General features: G+C 45.6%; 1 protein-coding gene across 2 annotated transcripts in view; it reads right to left on the bottom strand.

The window, feature by feature from the left end:
• Positions 1–548: 548 nt before the first annotated feature.
• Positions 549–16028, bottom strand: part of LOC124018939 (formin-like protein 2) — a 46541-nt gene continuing 31061 nt past the window's right edge. Inside the window, exons 16-27 of one of the 2 annotated variants that reach the window (XM_046334265.1) lie at positions 14677–14697; positions 10417–10541; positions 7614–7816; positions 7073–7307; positions 4055–4123; positions 3384–3464; positions 2148–2277; positions 1871–2034; positions 1619–1720; positions 1306–1404; positions 831–960; positions 549–750 (exon numbers count right to left, since the gene is read on the bottom strand). In XM_046334265.1, the coding sequence (XP_046190221.1) occupies positions 671–750; positions 831–960; positions 1306–1404; positions 1619–1720; positions 1871–2034; positions 2148–2277; positions 3384–3464; positions 4055–4123; positions 7073–7307; positions 7614–7816; positions 10417–10541; positions 14677–14697 (1439 nt within the window). In that variant the 3' untranslated portion in view covers positions 549–670. The remainder of the gene's footprint in view (positions 751–830; positions 961–1305; positions 1405–1618; positions 1721–1870; positions 2035–2147; positions 2278–3383; positions 3465–4054; positions 4124–7072; positions 7308–7613; positions 7817–10416; positions 10542–14676; positions 14698–16028) is intronic. The other variant, XM_046334266.1, reaches the window with a different exon arrangement.

The following is a 16028-nucleotide window of genomic DNA, read 5'->3' as shown; positions in this document are numbered from 1 at the left end:
ATACTGTACATCACTAATACTAATTGGACAAAAAACAACTGTTTATTTTTGCTGTTCTGTTTTTCTTGTCATGTCTGCTATTAACTGATCAACTGGAAATGCTATGTCGCTATTAAATGACCAGACTGTGTTGCTACTTAATGTCCAGTCACTTTCATCGCGTATCAAGTTCCTCCCTCTACCCGACCCCCTTCAACAGTCTTCGGGTTTAGAGGGCAGAAAGTCAAAGTGCATGGTGGGTTGCAGGTTGATTCCAGGGCTACAGTCCAGGGTTATGGGAGGGTTATAAACAGTTATAATCAGCGAAGAAGCTCATCAAACATGTGAAAGTAACATAGAGGGGATGGGGGTGGGGGCAGTGATGTCAGACCAGACAGGTGAGGTCACAGGTAATCTTGATGTCTGTCTTGCTATAGAGTTCAGAGTTCAGCTTCTCTCTGGTAGAGTCACTACTTCTGAGACCGGGTCAATCTCTCTCTCTCTCACCCCTCCCTCCCCTCTCTCTCTCTAACTGCCTCTCATTTTCCCCACGCTTCTCTCCTCTCTCTATCTCATTGTTATTCCCCTTTATCTCTCCCACCTAGCTTTCCCTCACCCCTCTCCCTCCCCTCTACCCTGTATATCTCTCTCCAACAGTATCTCTCTATCTCTCTCTGAGAGTTTAGCAGTGTTATTCAGTGTGGGTGGGATCACAGAAGAAGCGAGAGCTGCGTTTGGCCGTCCTGGCAGTGAAAGGGACGGTCTTCAGCACTGCAGACAAAAAACAGCCAATAAAAACACAGCACTAAACTACAGTGTGTGTGTGTGAGTGTGAGTGTGTGTGGGCGTACCTGTAATGATGTCCTCTATAGCTCCATCTTTGCCCTCGTAGACATGTCTGCTGTCTTTACCGCCCTGTCGCCTCCTCAGTTCTGTGATCAGGGACTCCTGCTGCCGCTGCTTTGGACGGTTGGACGGGGACTGTGTGTGTGTGTGTGTGTGTGTGTGTGTGTGTGTGTGTGTGTGTGTGTGTGTGTGTGTGTGTGTGTGTGTGTGTGTGTGTGTGTGTGTGTGTGTGTGTGTGTGTGTGTGTGTGTGTGTGTGTGTGTGTGAGAGAGAGGTAGAAATAAAGTAGATATGTGTTGGTGAATCAATGTATGTGTGAGGAGTAGAGAAGGAAAGATGGGGAGCGATAAAGAGAGGGAACGAGAAAACATCAGTCCTTCCTTTCCACAGAACAGACACTGGATCTGTGAAGTCAAGGTGATACTGTCATATCCATGGCGACAGACCGGCAGGCCTGTCTCCATGGTAACGGGGCTGTACCTTAGGCGCCTCCTGCTCCTGTTGCAGCTCCTCCTGCTCCAGCTTCTCCATCAGCGCCTGCTCTTGCCTCCTCCTCTGCTCATTCTCCTCCTCCGCCAGCTACACACACACACACACACACACACACACACACACACACACACACACACACACACACACACACACACACACACACACACACACACACACACACACACACACACACACACACACACACACACACACACACACACATTAAGTTCAACTTTGACTCGCGTCTTTGTGTATACTGTAGCTATGCACGACCGCACACAAACACACACATTCTGCTCACCCTGTAGGCTTTGATGAATCGTACAAACACAGGGAAGAAGACAGAGGGAGGCATGGTCTTAGAGCTATCCCCAAAGTGCTTCACTGCATCGTCAAATGCATCCTGAGAACCATAACACAACCAGGATCAGAAAACAGGACTATGAAGGACCGTGGTTACCACGGTCATATAACACTTTGATGTATCTGAGGTACCTGTGTGTGTTCGTGCGTGTGTGTGAATGTGTGTGTGTGTGAATGTGTGTTTTCTTGCCTGTGCGATGTGTGCGTCCTCCTGTAGTTTCTGCAGGCGAGTCTCGTGTTTGCTGATGAAGTCTTTGAGGAGTGGGTTGTGGCCATGCATGCTGTACTCCCTCCACGACAGATCCATACCACGCTGACACTCCTTCACGTCACACACCACGTTCTCCAGGGACACTGACACACACACACACACAAATATAATAGGTTAGTTCCTTAATATCACACACCACGTTCTGCAGAGGAAGATAACTGTGACACACACCAAGATAAAACAGACACACACTCACCTGCGGCAGCTTTCTCTACGTAGTGCAGCTCATTGTAGAACAGAGCGACTCCGGGGTATTTCTCTCTCACCACGTTGGCTATGTAATGCAGCAGGGTCTGCTTTCTGTCGGTAGTCTTAGTCTCCAGCAGCTGGGAGGAAAACACACATTACCTCCTGGTGTGTATTTGACATTCAAAAGTGTAAATCAAGCTCATTATGTGTGTGTTACGGATCACAACATATGTATATTAGGTAGTGTGTGTTAGAATCAGAAGGTTGGTATTACATATAAGAAAGAGTGTGTTGGGTAGTGTGTATTAAAATCGTGTGTTGGGTAATGTGTATTAGGTATAAGAAAGAGTGTGTTGGGTAGTGTGTACTGGGTATTAGAAAGAGTGTGTAGGGTAGTGTGTATTAGGTATAAGAAAGAGTGTGTAGGGTAGTGTGTATTAGAAAGAGTGTGTTGGGTAGTGTGTATTAGGTATAAGACAGAGTGTGTTGGGTAGTGTGTACTGGGTAATAGAAAGAGTGTGTTGGGTAGTGTGTATTAAGTAATAGAAAGAGTGTGTTGGGGAGTGTGTATTAGAAAGAGTGTGTTGGGTAATGTGTACTAGGTATTAGAAAGAGTGTGTTGGGTAGTGTGTATTAGGTAATAGAAAGAGTGTGTTGGGTAGTGTGTATTAAAAATAGTGTGTTGGGTAGTGTGTATTAGAAAGAGTGTGTTGGGTAGTGTGTACTAGGTATGAGAAAGAGTGTGTTGGGGAGTGTGTACTAGGTATTAGAAAGAGTGTGTTGGGTAGTGTGTATTAAGTAATAGAAAGAGTGTGTTGGGGAGTGTGTATTAGAAAGAGTGTGTTGGGTAATGTGTACTAGGTATGAGAAAGAGTGTGTTGGGTAGTGTGTACTAGGTATTAGAAAGAGTGTGTTGGGTAGTGTGTATTAGGTATAAGAAATAGTGTGTTGTGTAGTGTGTATTAGGTATTAGAAAGAGTGTGTTGGGTAGTGTGTATTAAGTAATAGAAAGAGTGTGTTGGGTAGTGCGTATTAAAAATTGTGTGTTGGGTAATGTGTATTAGAAAGGGAGTGTTGGGTAGTGTGTATTAGGTATTAGAAAGAGTGTATTGGGTAGTGTGTAATAGGTATTAGAAAGAGTGTGTTGGGTAGTGTGTACTAGGTATTAGAAAGAGTGCGTATTATAAATAGTGTGTTGGGTAATGAGTATTAGAAAGAGTGTTGGGTAGTGTGTGTGTTTTACCAGGTCTAAACTTTGCAGCTTGAATCCGTACACCGCTCCTCTCTTACTGCTGTTCATATAGTTCCCCAGAGCCAGGATAATCTGAGAAACACACACACACACACAGTTACAACACTGATACTGAGACAGAGACAGAGAGACAAAGACAGAGACAGAGATACAGAGACAGAGAGAGAGATACAGACACAGAGAGACAAAGACAGAGAGACAGAGACAGACACAGATACAGACACAGACAGACAGACAGACAGACAGACAGACAGACAGACAGACAGACAGACAGACAGACAGACAGACAGACAGACAGACAGACAGACAGACAGACAGACAGACAGACAGACAGACAGACAGACAGACAGACAGACAGACAGACAGAGACAAACAGACAGACAGACAGACAGACAGACAGACAGACAGACAGACAGACAGACAGACAGACAGACAGACAGACAGACAGACAGACAGACAGACAGACAGACAGACAGACAGACAGACAGACAGACAGACAGACAGACAGACAGACAGACAGACAGACAGACAGACAGACAGACAGACAGAGATAGACCAAAGAGAGAGAGAGAGAGACAGAAAGACTAAAAGAGAGAGAGAGAGAGACAGAGAGAGAGACAAAAAGAGTGAGACAGAGCGAGAGAGAGAGACAACACACTCACCTCTAGAATCTTCTTGAGTTTCTGGGAGGACTTGATGGACACAGAAGCAGCGATGATTGCGTGGAGTTGCTTTGGACAGAAACCAAACCAACAATCCAGTTATTATAGAATGTTATTATGTTATGTGTGTTATGAGTGGACCTGTAACAGTATGTGTGTTCAGACTGAGTATATCACTGTGTGTGTGTGTGTGTGTGTGTGTGTGTGTGTGTGTGTGTGTGTGTGTGTGTGTGTGTGTGTGTGTGTGTGTGTGTGTGTGTGTGTGTGTGTGTGTGTGTGTGTGTGTGTGTGTGTGTGTGTGTGTTTGTCATTTTACTTGTGGACCAAGGAGATTAGTAAACCAAGGAGAACAGTAAACCAAGGAGAACAGTAAACCAAGGAGAACAGTAAACCAAGGAGAACAGTAAACCAAGGAGAACAGTAGAACAGTAAACCAAGGAGAACAGTAAACCAAGGAGAATAGTAAACCAAGGAGAACAGTAAACCAAGGAGAACAGTAAACCAAGGAGAACAGTAAACCAAGGAGAACAGTAAACCAAGGAGAACAGTAAACCAAGGAGAACAGTAAACCAAGGAGAACAGTAAACCAAGGAGAACAGTAAACCAATGAGAACAGTAAACCAAGGAGAACAGTAAACCAAGGAGATTAGTAAACCAAGGAGAACAGTAAACCAATGAGAATAGTAAACCAAGGAGAATAGTAAACCAAGGAGATTAGTAAACCAAGGAGAACAGTAAACCAAGGAGAACAGTAATCCAAGGAGAACAGTAAACCAAGGAGAATAGTAAACCAATGAGATTAGTAAACCAAGGAGAACAGTAAACCAATGAGATTAGTAAACCAAGGAGAACAGTAAACCAAGGAGAACAGTAAACCAATGAGAACAGTAAACCAATGAGAACAGTAAACCAATGAGAACAGTAAACCAAGGAGAACAGTAAACCAAGGAGATTAGTAAACCAAGGAGAATAGTAAACCAAGGAGAACAGTAAACCAAGGAGAACAGTAAACCAAGGAGAACAGTAAACCAAGGAGAATAGTAAACCAAGGAGATTAGTAAACCAAGGAGAATAGTAAACCAAGGAGAATAGTAAACCAAGGAGAACAGTAAACCAAGGAGAACAGTAAACCAAGGAGAACAGTAAACCAAGGAGAACAGTAAACCAATGAGAACAGTAAACCAAGGAGAATAGTAAACCAAGGAGGTTAGTAAACCAAGGAGAACAGTAAACCAAGGAGATTAGTAAACCAAGGAGAACAGTAAACCAAGGAGATTAGTAAACCAAGGAGAATAGTAAACCAAGGAGAACAGTAAACCAATGAGAACAGTAAACCAAGGAGAACAGTAAACCAAGGAGATTAGTAAACCAAGGAGAATAGTAAACCAAGGAGAACAGTAAACCAAGGAGAACAGTAAACCAAGGAGAACAGTAAACCAAGGAGAATAGTAAACCAAGGAGATTAGTAAACCAAGGAGAATAGTAAACCAAGGAGAACAGTAAACCAAGGAGAACAGTAAACCAAGGAGAACAGTAAACCAATGAGAACAGTAAACCAAGGAGAATAGTAAACCAAGGAGATTAGTAAACCAAGGAGAACAGTAAACCAAGGAGATTAGTAAACCAAGGAGATTAGTAAACCAAGGAGAATAGTAAACCAAGGAGAACAGTAAACCAAGGAGTACAGTAAACCAAGGAGAACAGTAAACCAAGGAGAACAGTAAACCAAGGAGAACAGTAAACCAAGGAGAACAGTAAACCAAATAGAATTAGGACAGGTGGGGACATTTGGCCGGTCATAAAAAGGAAAAAGGCTTTTTTAGGCTTATGGGTTAGGTTTAGGGTTAGAATTAGGGGTTAGATTTAGGGTTAGAATTAGAGGTTAGGGTTAAAATTAGAGGTTAGGTTCAGGGTTAGAATTAGAGGTTAGGTTTAGGGTTAGAATTAGAGGTTAGGGTTAGAATTAGAGGTTCGGTTTAGGGTTAGAATTAGAGGTTAGGTTTAGGGTTAGAATTAGAGGTTTGGTTTAGGGTTAGAATTAGAGGTTAGGTTTAGGGTTAGAATTAGAGGTAAGGGTTAGAATGAGAGGTTAGGTTTTGGGTTAGAATTAGAGATTAGGTTTAGGGTTAGAATTAGAGGTTAGGTTTAGGGTTAGAATTAGAGGTTAGGTTTAGGGTTAGAATTAGAAGTTAGGTTTAGAATTAGAGGTTAGGGTTAGAATTAGAGGTTTGGTTTAGGGTTAGAATTAGATGTTAGGTTTAGTGTTAGAATTAGAGGTTCGGTTTAGGGTTAGAATTAGAGGTTAGGTTTAGGGTTAGAATTAGAGGTTAGGGTTAGAATTAGAGGTTAGGTTTAGTGTTAGAATTAGAGGTTCGGTTTAGGGTTAGAATTAGAGGTTAGGTTTAGGGTTAGAATTATAGGTTAGGGTTAGAATTAGATGTTAGGTTTAGTGTTAGAATTAGAGGTTCGGTTTAGGGTTAGAATTAGAGGTTAGGTTTAGGGTTAGAATTAGAGGTTAGGGTTAGAATTAGAGGTTAGGTTTAGGGTTAGAATTAGAAGTTAGGTTTAGGGTTAGAATTAGAGGTTAGGTTTGGGGTTAGAATTAGGGGTTAGGTTTAGGGTTAGAATTAGAATTAGGGGTTAGGTTTAGGGTTAGAATTAGAGGTTAGGTTTAGGGTTAGAATTAGAGGTTAGGTTTAGGGTTAGAATTAGAAGTTAGGTTTAGGGTTAGAATTAGAGGTTAGGTTTAGGGTTAGAATTAGAGGTTAGGGGTTAGAATTAGGGGTTAGGTTTAGGGTTAGGTTTGGGGTTACGGTTAGGGAAAATAGGACTTTTAATGGGAATCAATTGTTGGTCCTCAAAAAGTCATCACAAGTATAGTAATACATATATGTGTGTGTGTGTGTGTGTGTGTGTGTGTGTGTGTGTGTGTGTGTGTGTGTGTGTGTGTGTGTGTGTGTGTGTGTGTGTGTGTGTGTGTGTGTGTGTGTGTGTGTGTGTGTGTGTGTGTGTGTCTACCGGTGTGAGCATCTGTATGTTGTCCTGGAAGTTGCCCATGAAGGTGATGATGGACATGCGTTGGGCCAGTCTCTCTATGCGGCTGAACTGCAACATGAAGCGGTCCTCATCACTCAGTGTGTCCACAGGCTTTCTGTCCCTCTCGTACTGCCGTAGCATCTTCACCTCGCCCTCAGTGGGGAGGAAACGCATCAGACACTCCACAAAGTCCACACGCACAGTACGCATGTCAAACCTATAAAGAACACACACAGTTTATATACCAGTACACACATTATACACTTCAGATACATCAAGCACTTACACCTTACATAGAGAGAGACAGAGAGAGGGGGGGGGAGAGGGAAGAGAGAGGGGGAGAGAAAGAGTAGGAGAGAGAGACAGAGAGAGGGGGGGGGGAGAGGGAAGAGAGAGGGGGAGAGAAAGAGTAGGAGAGAGAGACAGAGAAATGGAGAGAGAGAGAAAGAGGGGGAGACAGAGAGCTATAATATTAGTAATATATAGTCTAGAAGTTAAAGGTCAGATGTTCGAGGTGACTTACGTCTGGATGGCCCGACAGATGAGTTCGGGCCCCTGGCCAGCCTTGCGGAGGGTGATGGCCAGGTTCTTGGCTCTGTTAGCCTCCAGCAGAGACACCCTGTTGGGACCCTTCTGAGGGGCCTTATGCCTGCTCAGAGTTACATCCACCGCTGGCCCCTGGGCCTTGGTCTTAAACATCTCCTCAAACTCCTCCACATTCAGCTCCTGGAGAGGACAGAGAACACACACACATACACTATATATACAAAAGTATGTTGACACACCTTCAAATGAGTGGATTTGTCTATTTCAGCCACACCCATTGTTGACGGGTGTATAAAATTTAGCACACATCTATGCAATCTCTATAGACAAACATTGTCAGTAGAATGGCCTTACTGAAGAGCTCAGTGATGTTCAACATGGCACCATCATAAGATGCCACCTTTCCAACAACTCAGTTCGTCAAATTTCTACCCTGCTAGAGCTGCCCCGGTGTCTGTAAGTGATGTTATTGTGAAGTGGAAACGTCTAGGAGCAACAACGGCTCAGCCACAAAGTGGTAGGCCACACAAGCTCACAGAACGGGACCACCAAGTGGTGGCAGATCAGTGGAAACGCATTCTCTGGAGTGATGAATCACGCTTCACCATCTTGCAGTCTGGGTTTGGCGGATGCCAGGAGAACGCTACCTACCCCAATGCATAGTTTGGTGGAGGAGGAATAATATTCTGGGGCTGTTTTTCATGGTTTCGATTCTGTCAATCACCAGATTCTTATCGGCAGACTCAGTAGCCTCGTTTTTTCGGATGACTGCCTTGCCTGGTTCACCAATTACTTTGCAGACAGAGTTCAGTGTGTCAAATCTGTCCGGTCCTCTGGCAGTCTCTATGGGGGTGCCACAGGGTTCAATTCTCGGGCCGACTATTTTCTCTGTATATATCAATGATGTTGGTCTTGCTGCGGCGATTCCCTGATCCACCTCTACGCAGACGACACCATTCTATATACTTTCGGCCCGTCATTGGACACTGTGCTATCTAATCTCCAAACGAGCTTCAATGCCATACAACACTCCTTCCGTGGCCTCCAACTGCTCTTAAACGCTAGTAAAACCAAATGCATGCTTTTCAACCGTTCGCTGCCTGCACCCGCACGCCTGACCAGCATCACCACCCTGGATGGTTCCGACCTTGAATATGTGGACATCTATAAGTACCTAGGTGTCTGGCTAGACTGTAAACTCTCCTTCCAGACTCATGTCAAACATCTCCAATCGAAAATCAAATCAAGAGTCGGCTTTCTATTCCGCAACAAAGCCTCCTTCACTCACGCCGCCAAACTTACCCTAGTAAAACAGACTATCCGACCGATCCTCGACTTTGGCGATGTCATCTACAAAATTGCTTCCAACAGTCTACTCAGCAAACTGGATGCAGTTTATCACAGTGCCATTTGTTTTGTCACTAAAGCACCTTTTACCACCCTCCACTGCGACTTGTATGCTCTAGTCGGCTGGCCCTCGCTACATATTCGTCGCCAGATCCACTGGCTCCAGGTCATCTACAAGTCCATGCTAGATAAAGCTCCGCCTTATCTCAGTTCACTGGTCACGATGGCAACACCCATCCGTAGCACGCGCTCCAGCAGGTGTATCTCACTGATCATCCCTAAAGCCAACACCTCATTTGGCCGCCTTTCGTTCCAGTACTCTGCTGCCTGTGACTGGAACGAATTGCAAAAATCGCTGAAGTTGGAGACTTTTATCTCCCTCACCAACTTCAAACATCTGCTATCTGAGCAGCTAACTGATCGCTGCAGCTGTACATAGTCTATTGGTAAATAGCCCACCCATTTTCACCTACCTCATCCCCATACTGTTTTTATTTATTTACTTTTCTGCTCTTTTGCACACCAATATCTCTACCTGTACATGACCATCTGATCATTTATCACTCCAGTGTTAATCTGCAAAATTGTAATTATTCGCCTACCCCCTCATTCCTTTTGCACACAATGTATATAGACTCCCCTTTTTTTTCTACTGTGTTATTGACTTGTTAATTGTTTACTCCATGTGTAACTCTGTGTTGTCTGTTCACACTGCTACGCTTTATCTTGGCCAGGTCGCAGTTGCAAATGAGAACTTGTTCTCAACTAGCCTACCTGGTTAAATAAAGGTGAAATAAAAAAAATAATAAAAGTTTGGGCTAGACCCCCTAGTTCCAGTGAAGGGAAATCTTAACGCTACAGCATACAATGATATTCTAGACTATTCTGTGCTTCCAACTTTGTGGCAACAGTTTGGGGACGGCCCTTTCCTGTTTCAGCATAACAATGCCCCCGTGCACTAATAGTGCCCGACCTCACTAATGCTCTTGTGGCTGAATGGAAACAAGTCCCCACAGCAATGTTCCAACATCTAGTTGAAAGCCTTCCCAGAAGAGTGGAGGCTGTTATAGCAGCAATGTTCCAACATCTAGTTGAAAGCCTTCCCAGAAGAGTGGAGGCTGTTATAGCAGCAATGTTCCAACATCTAGTGGAAAGCCTTCCCAGAAGAGTGGAGGCTGTTATAGCAGCAATGTTCCAACATCTAGTGGAAAGCCTTCCCAGAAGAGTGGAGGTTGTTATAGCAGCAAATGGGGACCAACTCCATATTAATTTTGGAATGAGATGTTCAACGAGCAGGTGTCCACATACGTTTGGTCATGTAGTGTATGTTGCACACATTGTACTGAGGCAAATGCGTGTGTGTGTGTGTGTGTGTGTGTGTGTGTGTGTGTGTGTGTGTATGTGTGTGTGTGTGTGTGTGTGTGTGTTTGTACCTGGAGGATCCTTTCATCGTCTATGTCGTTGAAGACAGTTCCGTTGATCTGACTTGGTTTTAGGGCCACCCAGTTAAACACTGGCATACGGAACTTAGTCTGGATAGGCTTCTTAATCTTCACAGCTAAAAAGAGACAGAGAAGGAGGAGGAGGAGGGAATGGAAGGAGAGAGGAGGAGGAGGGAATGGAAGGAGAGAGGAGGAGGAGGGAATGGAAGGAGAGAGGAGGAGGAGGGAATGGAAGGAGAGAGGAGGAGGAGGGAATGGAAGGAGAGAGGAGGAGGAGGGAATGGAAGGAGAGAGGAGGAGGAGGGAATGGAAGGAGAGAGGAGGAGGAGGAGGGAATGGAAGGAAGAGAGGAGGAGGAGGGAATGGAAGGAGGAGAATGGGAAGGAGAGAGGGAGGAGGAGGGAATGGAAGGAGAGAGGAGGAGGAGGGAATGGAAGGAGAGAGGAGGAGGAATGGAATGGAAGGAGAGAGGAGAGGAGGAGGAGGAGGGAATGGAAGGAGAGAGGAGGAGGAGGGAATGGAAGGAGAGAGGAGGAGGAGGGAATGGAAGGAAGAGAGGAGGAGGAGGAATGGAAGGAGAGAGGAGGAGGAGGGAATGGAAGGAAGAGAGGAGGAGAAGAGGGAATGGAAGGAGAGAGGAGGAGGAGGGAAGGAAGGAGGAGAGAGGAGGAGGAGGGAATGGAAGGAGAGAGGAGGAGGAGGGAATGGAAGGAAGTGAGAGAGGAGGAGGAGGGAATGGAAGGAGAGAGGAGGAGGAGGGAACGGAAGGAAGTGAGAGAGGAGGAGGAGGGAATGGAAGGAGAGAGAGGAGGAGGGAGGAAGGAATGGAAGGAGAGAGGAGGAGGAGGGAATGGAAGGGAAGGAGGAGGAAGGAAGGAGGAGGAGGAGGGAATGGAAGGAGCAGAGAGGAGGAGGAATGGAATGGAAGGAAGTGAGAGGAGGAGAGAAGGAGGAGGAGAATGGAAGGAGAGAGAGGAGGAGGAGGGAATGGAAGGAAGAGAGGAGGAGGAGGAACGAATGGAAGGAGAGAGGAGGGAGGAGGGAACGGAAGGAAGAGAGAGAGAGAGGGAGGAAGGAAGGAAGGAGGAGGAGAAAGGAAGGAGAGAGGAGGAGGAGGGAATGGAAGGAGAGAGAAGAGAAGGAGGAGGGAATGGAAGGAAGTGAGAGAGGAGGAGGAGGGAATGGAAGGAAGAGAGGAGGAGGAGGGAACGGAAGGAAGTGAGAGAGGAGGAGGAGGGAATGGAAGGAGAGAGGAGGAGGAGGGAAGGAAGAGAGGAAGGAGGAGGGAATGGAAGGAAGAGAATAAGAGGAAGGAGGAGGAATGGAAGGAGAGAGGAGAGAGGAGGAGGAGGAAGGAGAATGAAGGAAGAGGAGGAGGAGGGAATGGAAGGAAGTGAGAGAGGAGGAGGAGGAACGGAAGGAAGAGAGAGAGGAGGAGGAGGGAATGGAAGGAGAGAGGGGGAGGAAGGAGCAGAAGGAAGAGAGAAGGAGGAGGAAGGAACGGAAGGAGGAGTAGGAGGAACGGAAGGAAGAGAGAGAGAGGAGGAGGAAAAAGGAAAAAAGAGAGGAGGAGGAGGGAATGGAAGGAGGGAAGAGAAGGAGGAGGAATGGAAGGAAGAGAGAGAGAGAGGAGGGAATGGAAGGAAGGAAGGAAGGAGAGAGAGAAGGAGGAGGGAATGGAAGGAAGAGAGAGAGAAGGAGGGAATGGAAGGAAGAGAGAGAGGAGGAGGAGAAGGAAGGAAGAGAGAGAAGGAGGAGGGAATGGAAGGAAGAGAGAGAAGGAGGAGGGAATGGAAGGAAGAGAGAGAGAAGGAGGAGGGAATGGAAGGAAGAGAGAGAGAAGGAGGAGGGAATGGAAGGAAGAGAGAGAGAAGGAGGAGGGAATGGAAGGAAGAGAGAGAGGAGGAGGAGGGAATGGAAGGAGAGAGGAGGAGGGAACGGAAGGAAGAGAGAGAGGAGGAGGAGGGAATGGAAGGAGAGAGGAGGAGGAAGGAGCAGAAGGAAGAGAGAAGGAGGAGGAAGGAACGGAAGGAGGAGTAGGAGGGAACGGAAGGAAGAGAGAGAAGGAGGAGGGAACGAAAGGAAGAAAGAGAGGAGGAGGAGGGAATGGAAGGAAGAGAGAGAAGGAGGAGGGAATGGAAGGAAGAGAGAGGAGGAGGGAATGGAAGGAAGAGAGAGAGAAGGAGGAGGGAATGGAAGGAAGAGAGAGAGGAGGAGGGAATGGAAGGAAGAGAGAGAAGGAGGAGGGAATGGAAGGAAGAGAGAGAGGAGGAGGGAATGGAAGGAAGAGAGAGAAGGAGGAGGGAATGGAAGGAAGAGAGAGAAGGAGGAGGGAATGGAAGGAAGAGAGAGAGGAGGAGGAGGGAATGGAAGGAAGAGAGAGAGAGGAGGAGGGAATGGAAGGAAGAGAGAGAAGGAGGAGGGAATGGAAGGAAGAGAGAGAAGGAGGAGGGAATGGAAGGAAGAGAGAGAAGGAGGAGGGAATGGAAGGAAGAGAGAGAAGGAGGAGGGAATGGAAGGAAGAGAGAGAGAAGGAGGAGGGAATGGAAGGAAGAGAGAGAGAAGGAGGAGGGAATGGAAGGAAGAGAGAGAGGAGGAGGAGGGAATGGAAGGAAGAGAGAGAGGAGGAGGAGGGAATGGAAGGAAGAAGAGAGAAGGAGGAGGAGAGGAACGGAAGGAAGAGAGAGAAGGAGAGGAGGAATGGAAGGAAGAGAGAGAGAAAGAGGAGGACGGCATGGAAGGGAGAGAGAAGAGAGAGAAGAGGAGAGAAGGAGAGAAGAGGAGGAAATGAAGGAAAGAGAGAGAAAGGAGGAAACAGATCAGCAGCAGAGAAGTAAAATGTGAACAAACAGATCACATGACAAGACATCACCTCACCACATAATCAGATGACAAGACATCACCTCACCACAAGCATCAGCAGCAGCAAGAAAATGTGAACACAACAATCACATGACAAGACATCACCTCACCACATAATCACATGACAAGACATCACCTCATCACATAATCACATGACAAGACATCACCTCATCACATAATCACACAACATGATCACATGACAAGACATCACCTCATCACATAATCACATGACAAGACATCACCTCACCACATAATCACACAACATGATCACATGACAAGACATCACCTCACCACATAATCACATGACAAGACATCACCTCATCACATAATCACACAACATGATCACATGACAAGACATCACCTCATCACATAATCACATGACAAGACATCACCTCACCACATAATCACACAACATGATCACATGACAAGACATCACCTCATCACATAATCACACAACATGATCACATGACAAGACATCACCTCATCACATAATCACATGACAAGACATCACCTCACCACATAATCACACAACATGATCACATGACAAGACATCACCTCATCACATAATCACACAACATGATCACATGACAAGACATCACCTCATCACATAATCACACAACATGATCACATGACAAGACATCAACTCATCACATAATCACACAACATGATCACATGACAAGACATCACCTCATCACATAATCACACAACATGATCACATGACAAGACATCACCTCACCACACGACACAGAATAACACAGGTATGAGAGAGGTACTGAGGAGGTGTACCATTATGAGAGATGTATGGAACAGACAGGTATGAGACAAGTACTAAGGAGAGGTGTGAGACAGGTACTACGGAGAGAGGCGTGAGACAGGTACTAAGGAGAGGTGTGAGACAGGTACTAAGGAGAGGTGTGAGACAGGCATTAAGGAGAGGGCTGAGACAGGTACTAAGGAGAGATGTGAGACAGACATTAAGGAGAGGTGTGAGACAGGTACTAAGGAGAGATGTGAGACAGGTACTAAGGAGAGATGTGAGACAGGTACTAAGGAGAAGTGTGAGACAGGTACTAAGGAGAGATGTGAGACAGGCATTAAGGAGAGATGTGAGACAGGCAATAAGGAGAGGTGTGAGACCGGTACTAAGGAGAGATGTGAGACAGGTACTGAGGAGAGAGGCGTGAGACAGGTACTATGGAGAGGTGTGAGACAGGTACTAAGGAGAGGTGTGAGACAGGTACTAAGGAGAGATGTGAGACAGGAACTGAGGAGAGAGGTGTGAGACAGGTACTAAGGAGAGGAGTGAGACAGGTACTAATGAGAGGTGTGAGACAGGAACTGAGGAGAGGTGTGAGACAGGTACTAAGCGTATGATCAGAGGGAACGTACAGAACAGCTTGAGTGACCCCTCTGAGAGCAGAACAGAGGAGAGAACCCGAGAGAATATTGAATTAGAACAAGAGAGAGAACGTTAGAATCAGAGACAGAGAACTAGAGAGAGAGAGAGAGAACGTTAGAATCAGAGACAGAGAACTAGAGAGAGAGAGAGAGAACGTTAGAATCAGAGACAGAGAACTAGAGAGAGAGAGAGAGAACGTTAGAATCAGAGACAGAGAACTAGAGAGAGAGAGAGAGAACGTTAGAATCAGAGACAGAGAACTAGAGAGAGAGAGAGAGAACGTTAGAATCAGAGACAGAGAACTAGAGAGAGAGAGAGAACGTTAGAATCAGAGACAGAGAACTAGAGAGAGAGAGAGAGAACGTTAGAATCAGAGACAGAGAACTAGAGAGAGAGAGAGAACGTTAGAATCAGAGACAGAGAACTAGAGAGAGAGAGAGAGAGAGAACGTTAGAATCAGAGACAGAGAACTAGAGAGAGAGAGAGAGAACGTTAGAATCAGAGACAGAGAACTAGAGAGAGAGAGAGAGAACGTTAGAATCAGAGACAGAGAACTAGAGAGAGAGAGAGAACGTTAGAATCAGAGACAGAGAACTAGAGAGAGAGAGAGAAACGTTAGAATCAGAGACAGAGAACTAGAGAGAGAGAGAGAACGTTAGAATCAGAGACAGAGAACTAGAGAGAGAGAGAGAGAACGTTAGAATCAGAGACAGAGAACTAGAGAGAGAGAGAGAGAACGTTAGAATCAGAGACAGAGAACTAGAGAGAGAGAGAGAGAACGTTAGAATCAGAGACAGAGAACTAGAGAGAGAGAGAGAGAACGTTAGAATCAGAGACAGAGAACTAGAGAGAGAGAGAGAGAACGTTAGAATCAGAGACAGAGAACTAGAGAGAGAGAGAGAGAGAACGTTAGAATCAGAGACAGAGAACTAGAGAGAGAGAGAGAGAACGTTAGAATCAGAGACAGAGAACTAGAGAGAGAGAGAGAGAACGTTAGAATCAGAGACAGAGAACTAGAGAGAGAGAGAGAGAACGTTAGAATCAGAGACAGAGAACTAGAGAGAGAGAGAGAACGTTAGAATCAGAGACAGAGAACTAGAGAGAGAGAGAGAGAACGTTAGAATCAGAGACAGAGAACTAGAATCAGAGACAGAGAACAGAGAACTAGAGAGAGAGAGAGAGAACGTTAGAATCAGAGACAGAGAACTAGAGAGAGAGAGAGAGAACGTTAGAATCAGAGACAGAGAACTAGAGAGAGAGAGAGAGAACGTTAGAATCAGAGACAGAGAACTAGAGAGAGAGAGAGAGAACGTTAGAATCAGAGACAGAGAACTAGAGAGAG

Source organism: Oncorhynchus gorbuscha, unplaced genomic scaffold (genome assembly GCF_021184085.1).
Source record: "Oncorhynchus gorbuscha isolate QuinsamMale2020 ecotype Even-year unplaced genomic scaffold, OgorEven_v1.0 Un_scaffold_590, whole genome shotgun sequence".
NCBI lineage: Eukaryota > Metazoa > Chordata > Actinopteri > Salmoniformes > Salmonidae > Oncorhynchus > Oncorhynchus gorbuscha.
The sequence above is the reverse complement of the archived record's forward strand: the minus strand, read 5'-3'. Positions and strand labels throughout refer to the sequence as shown.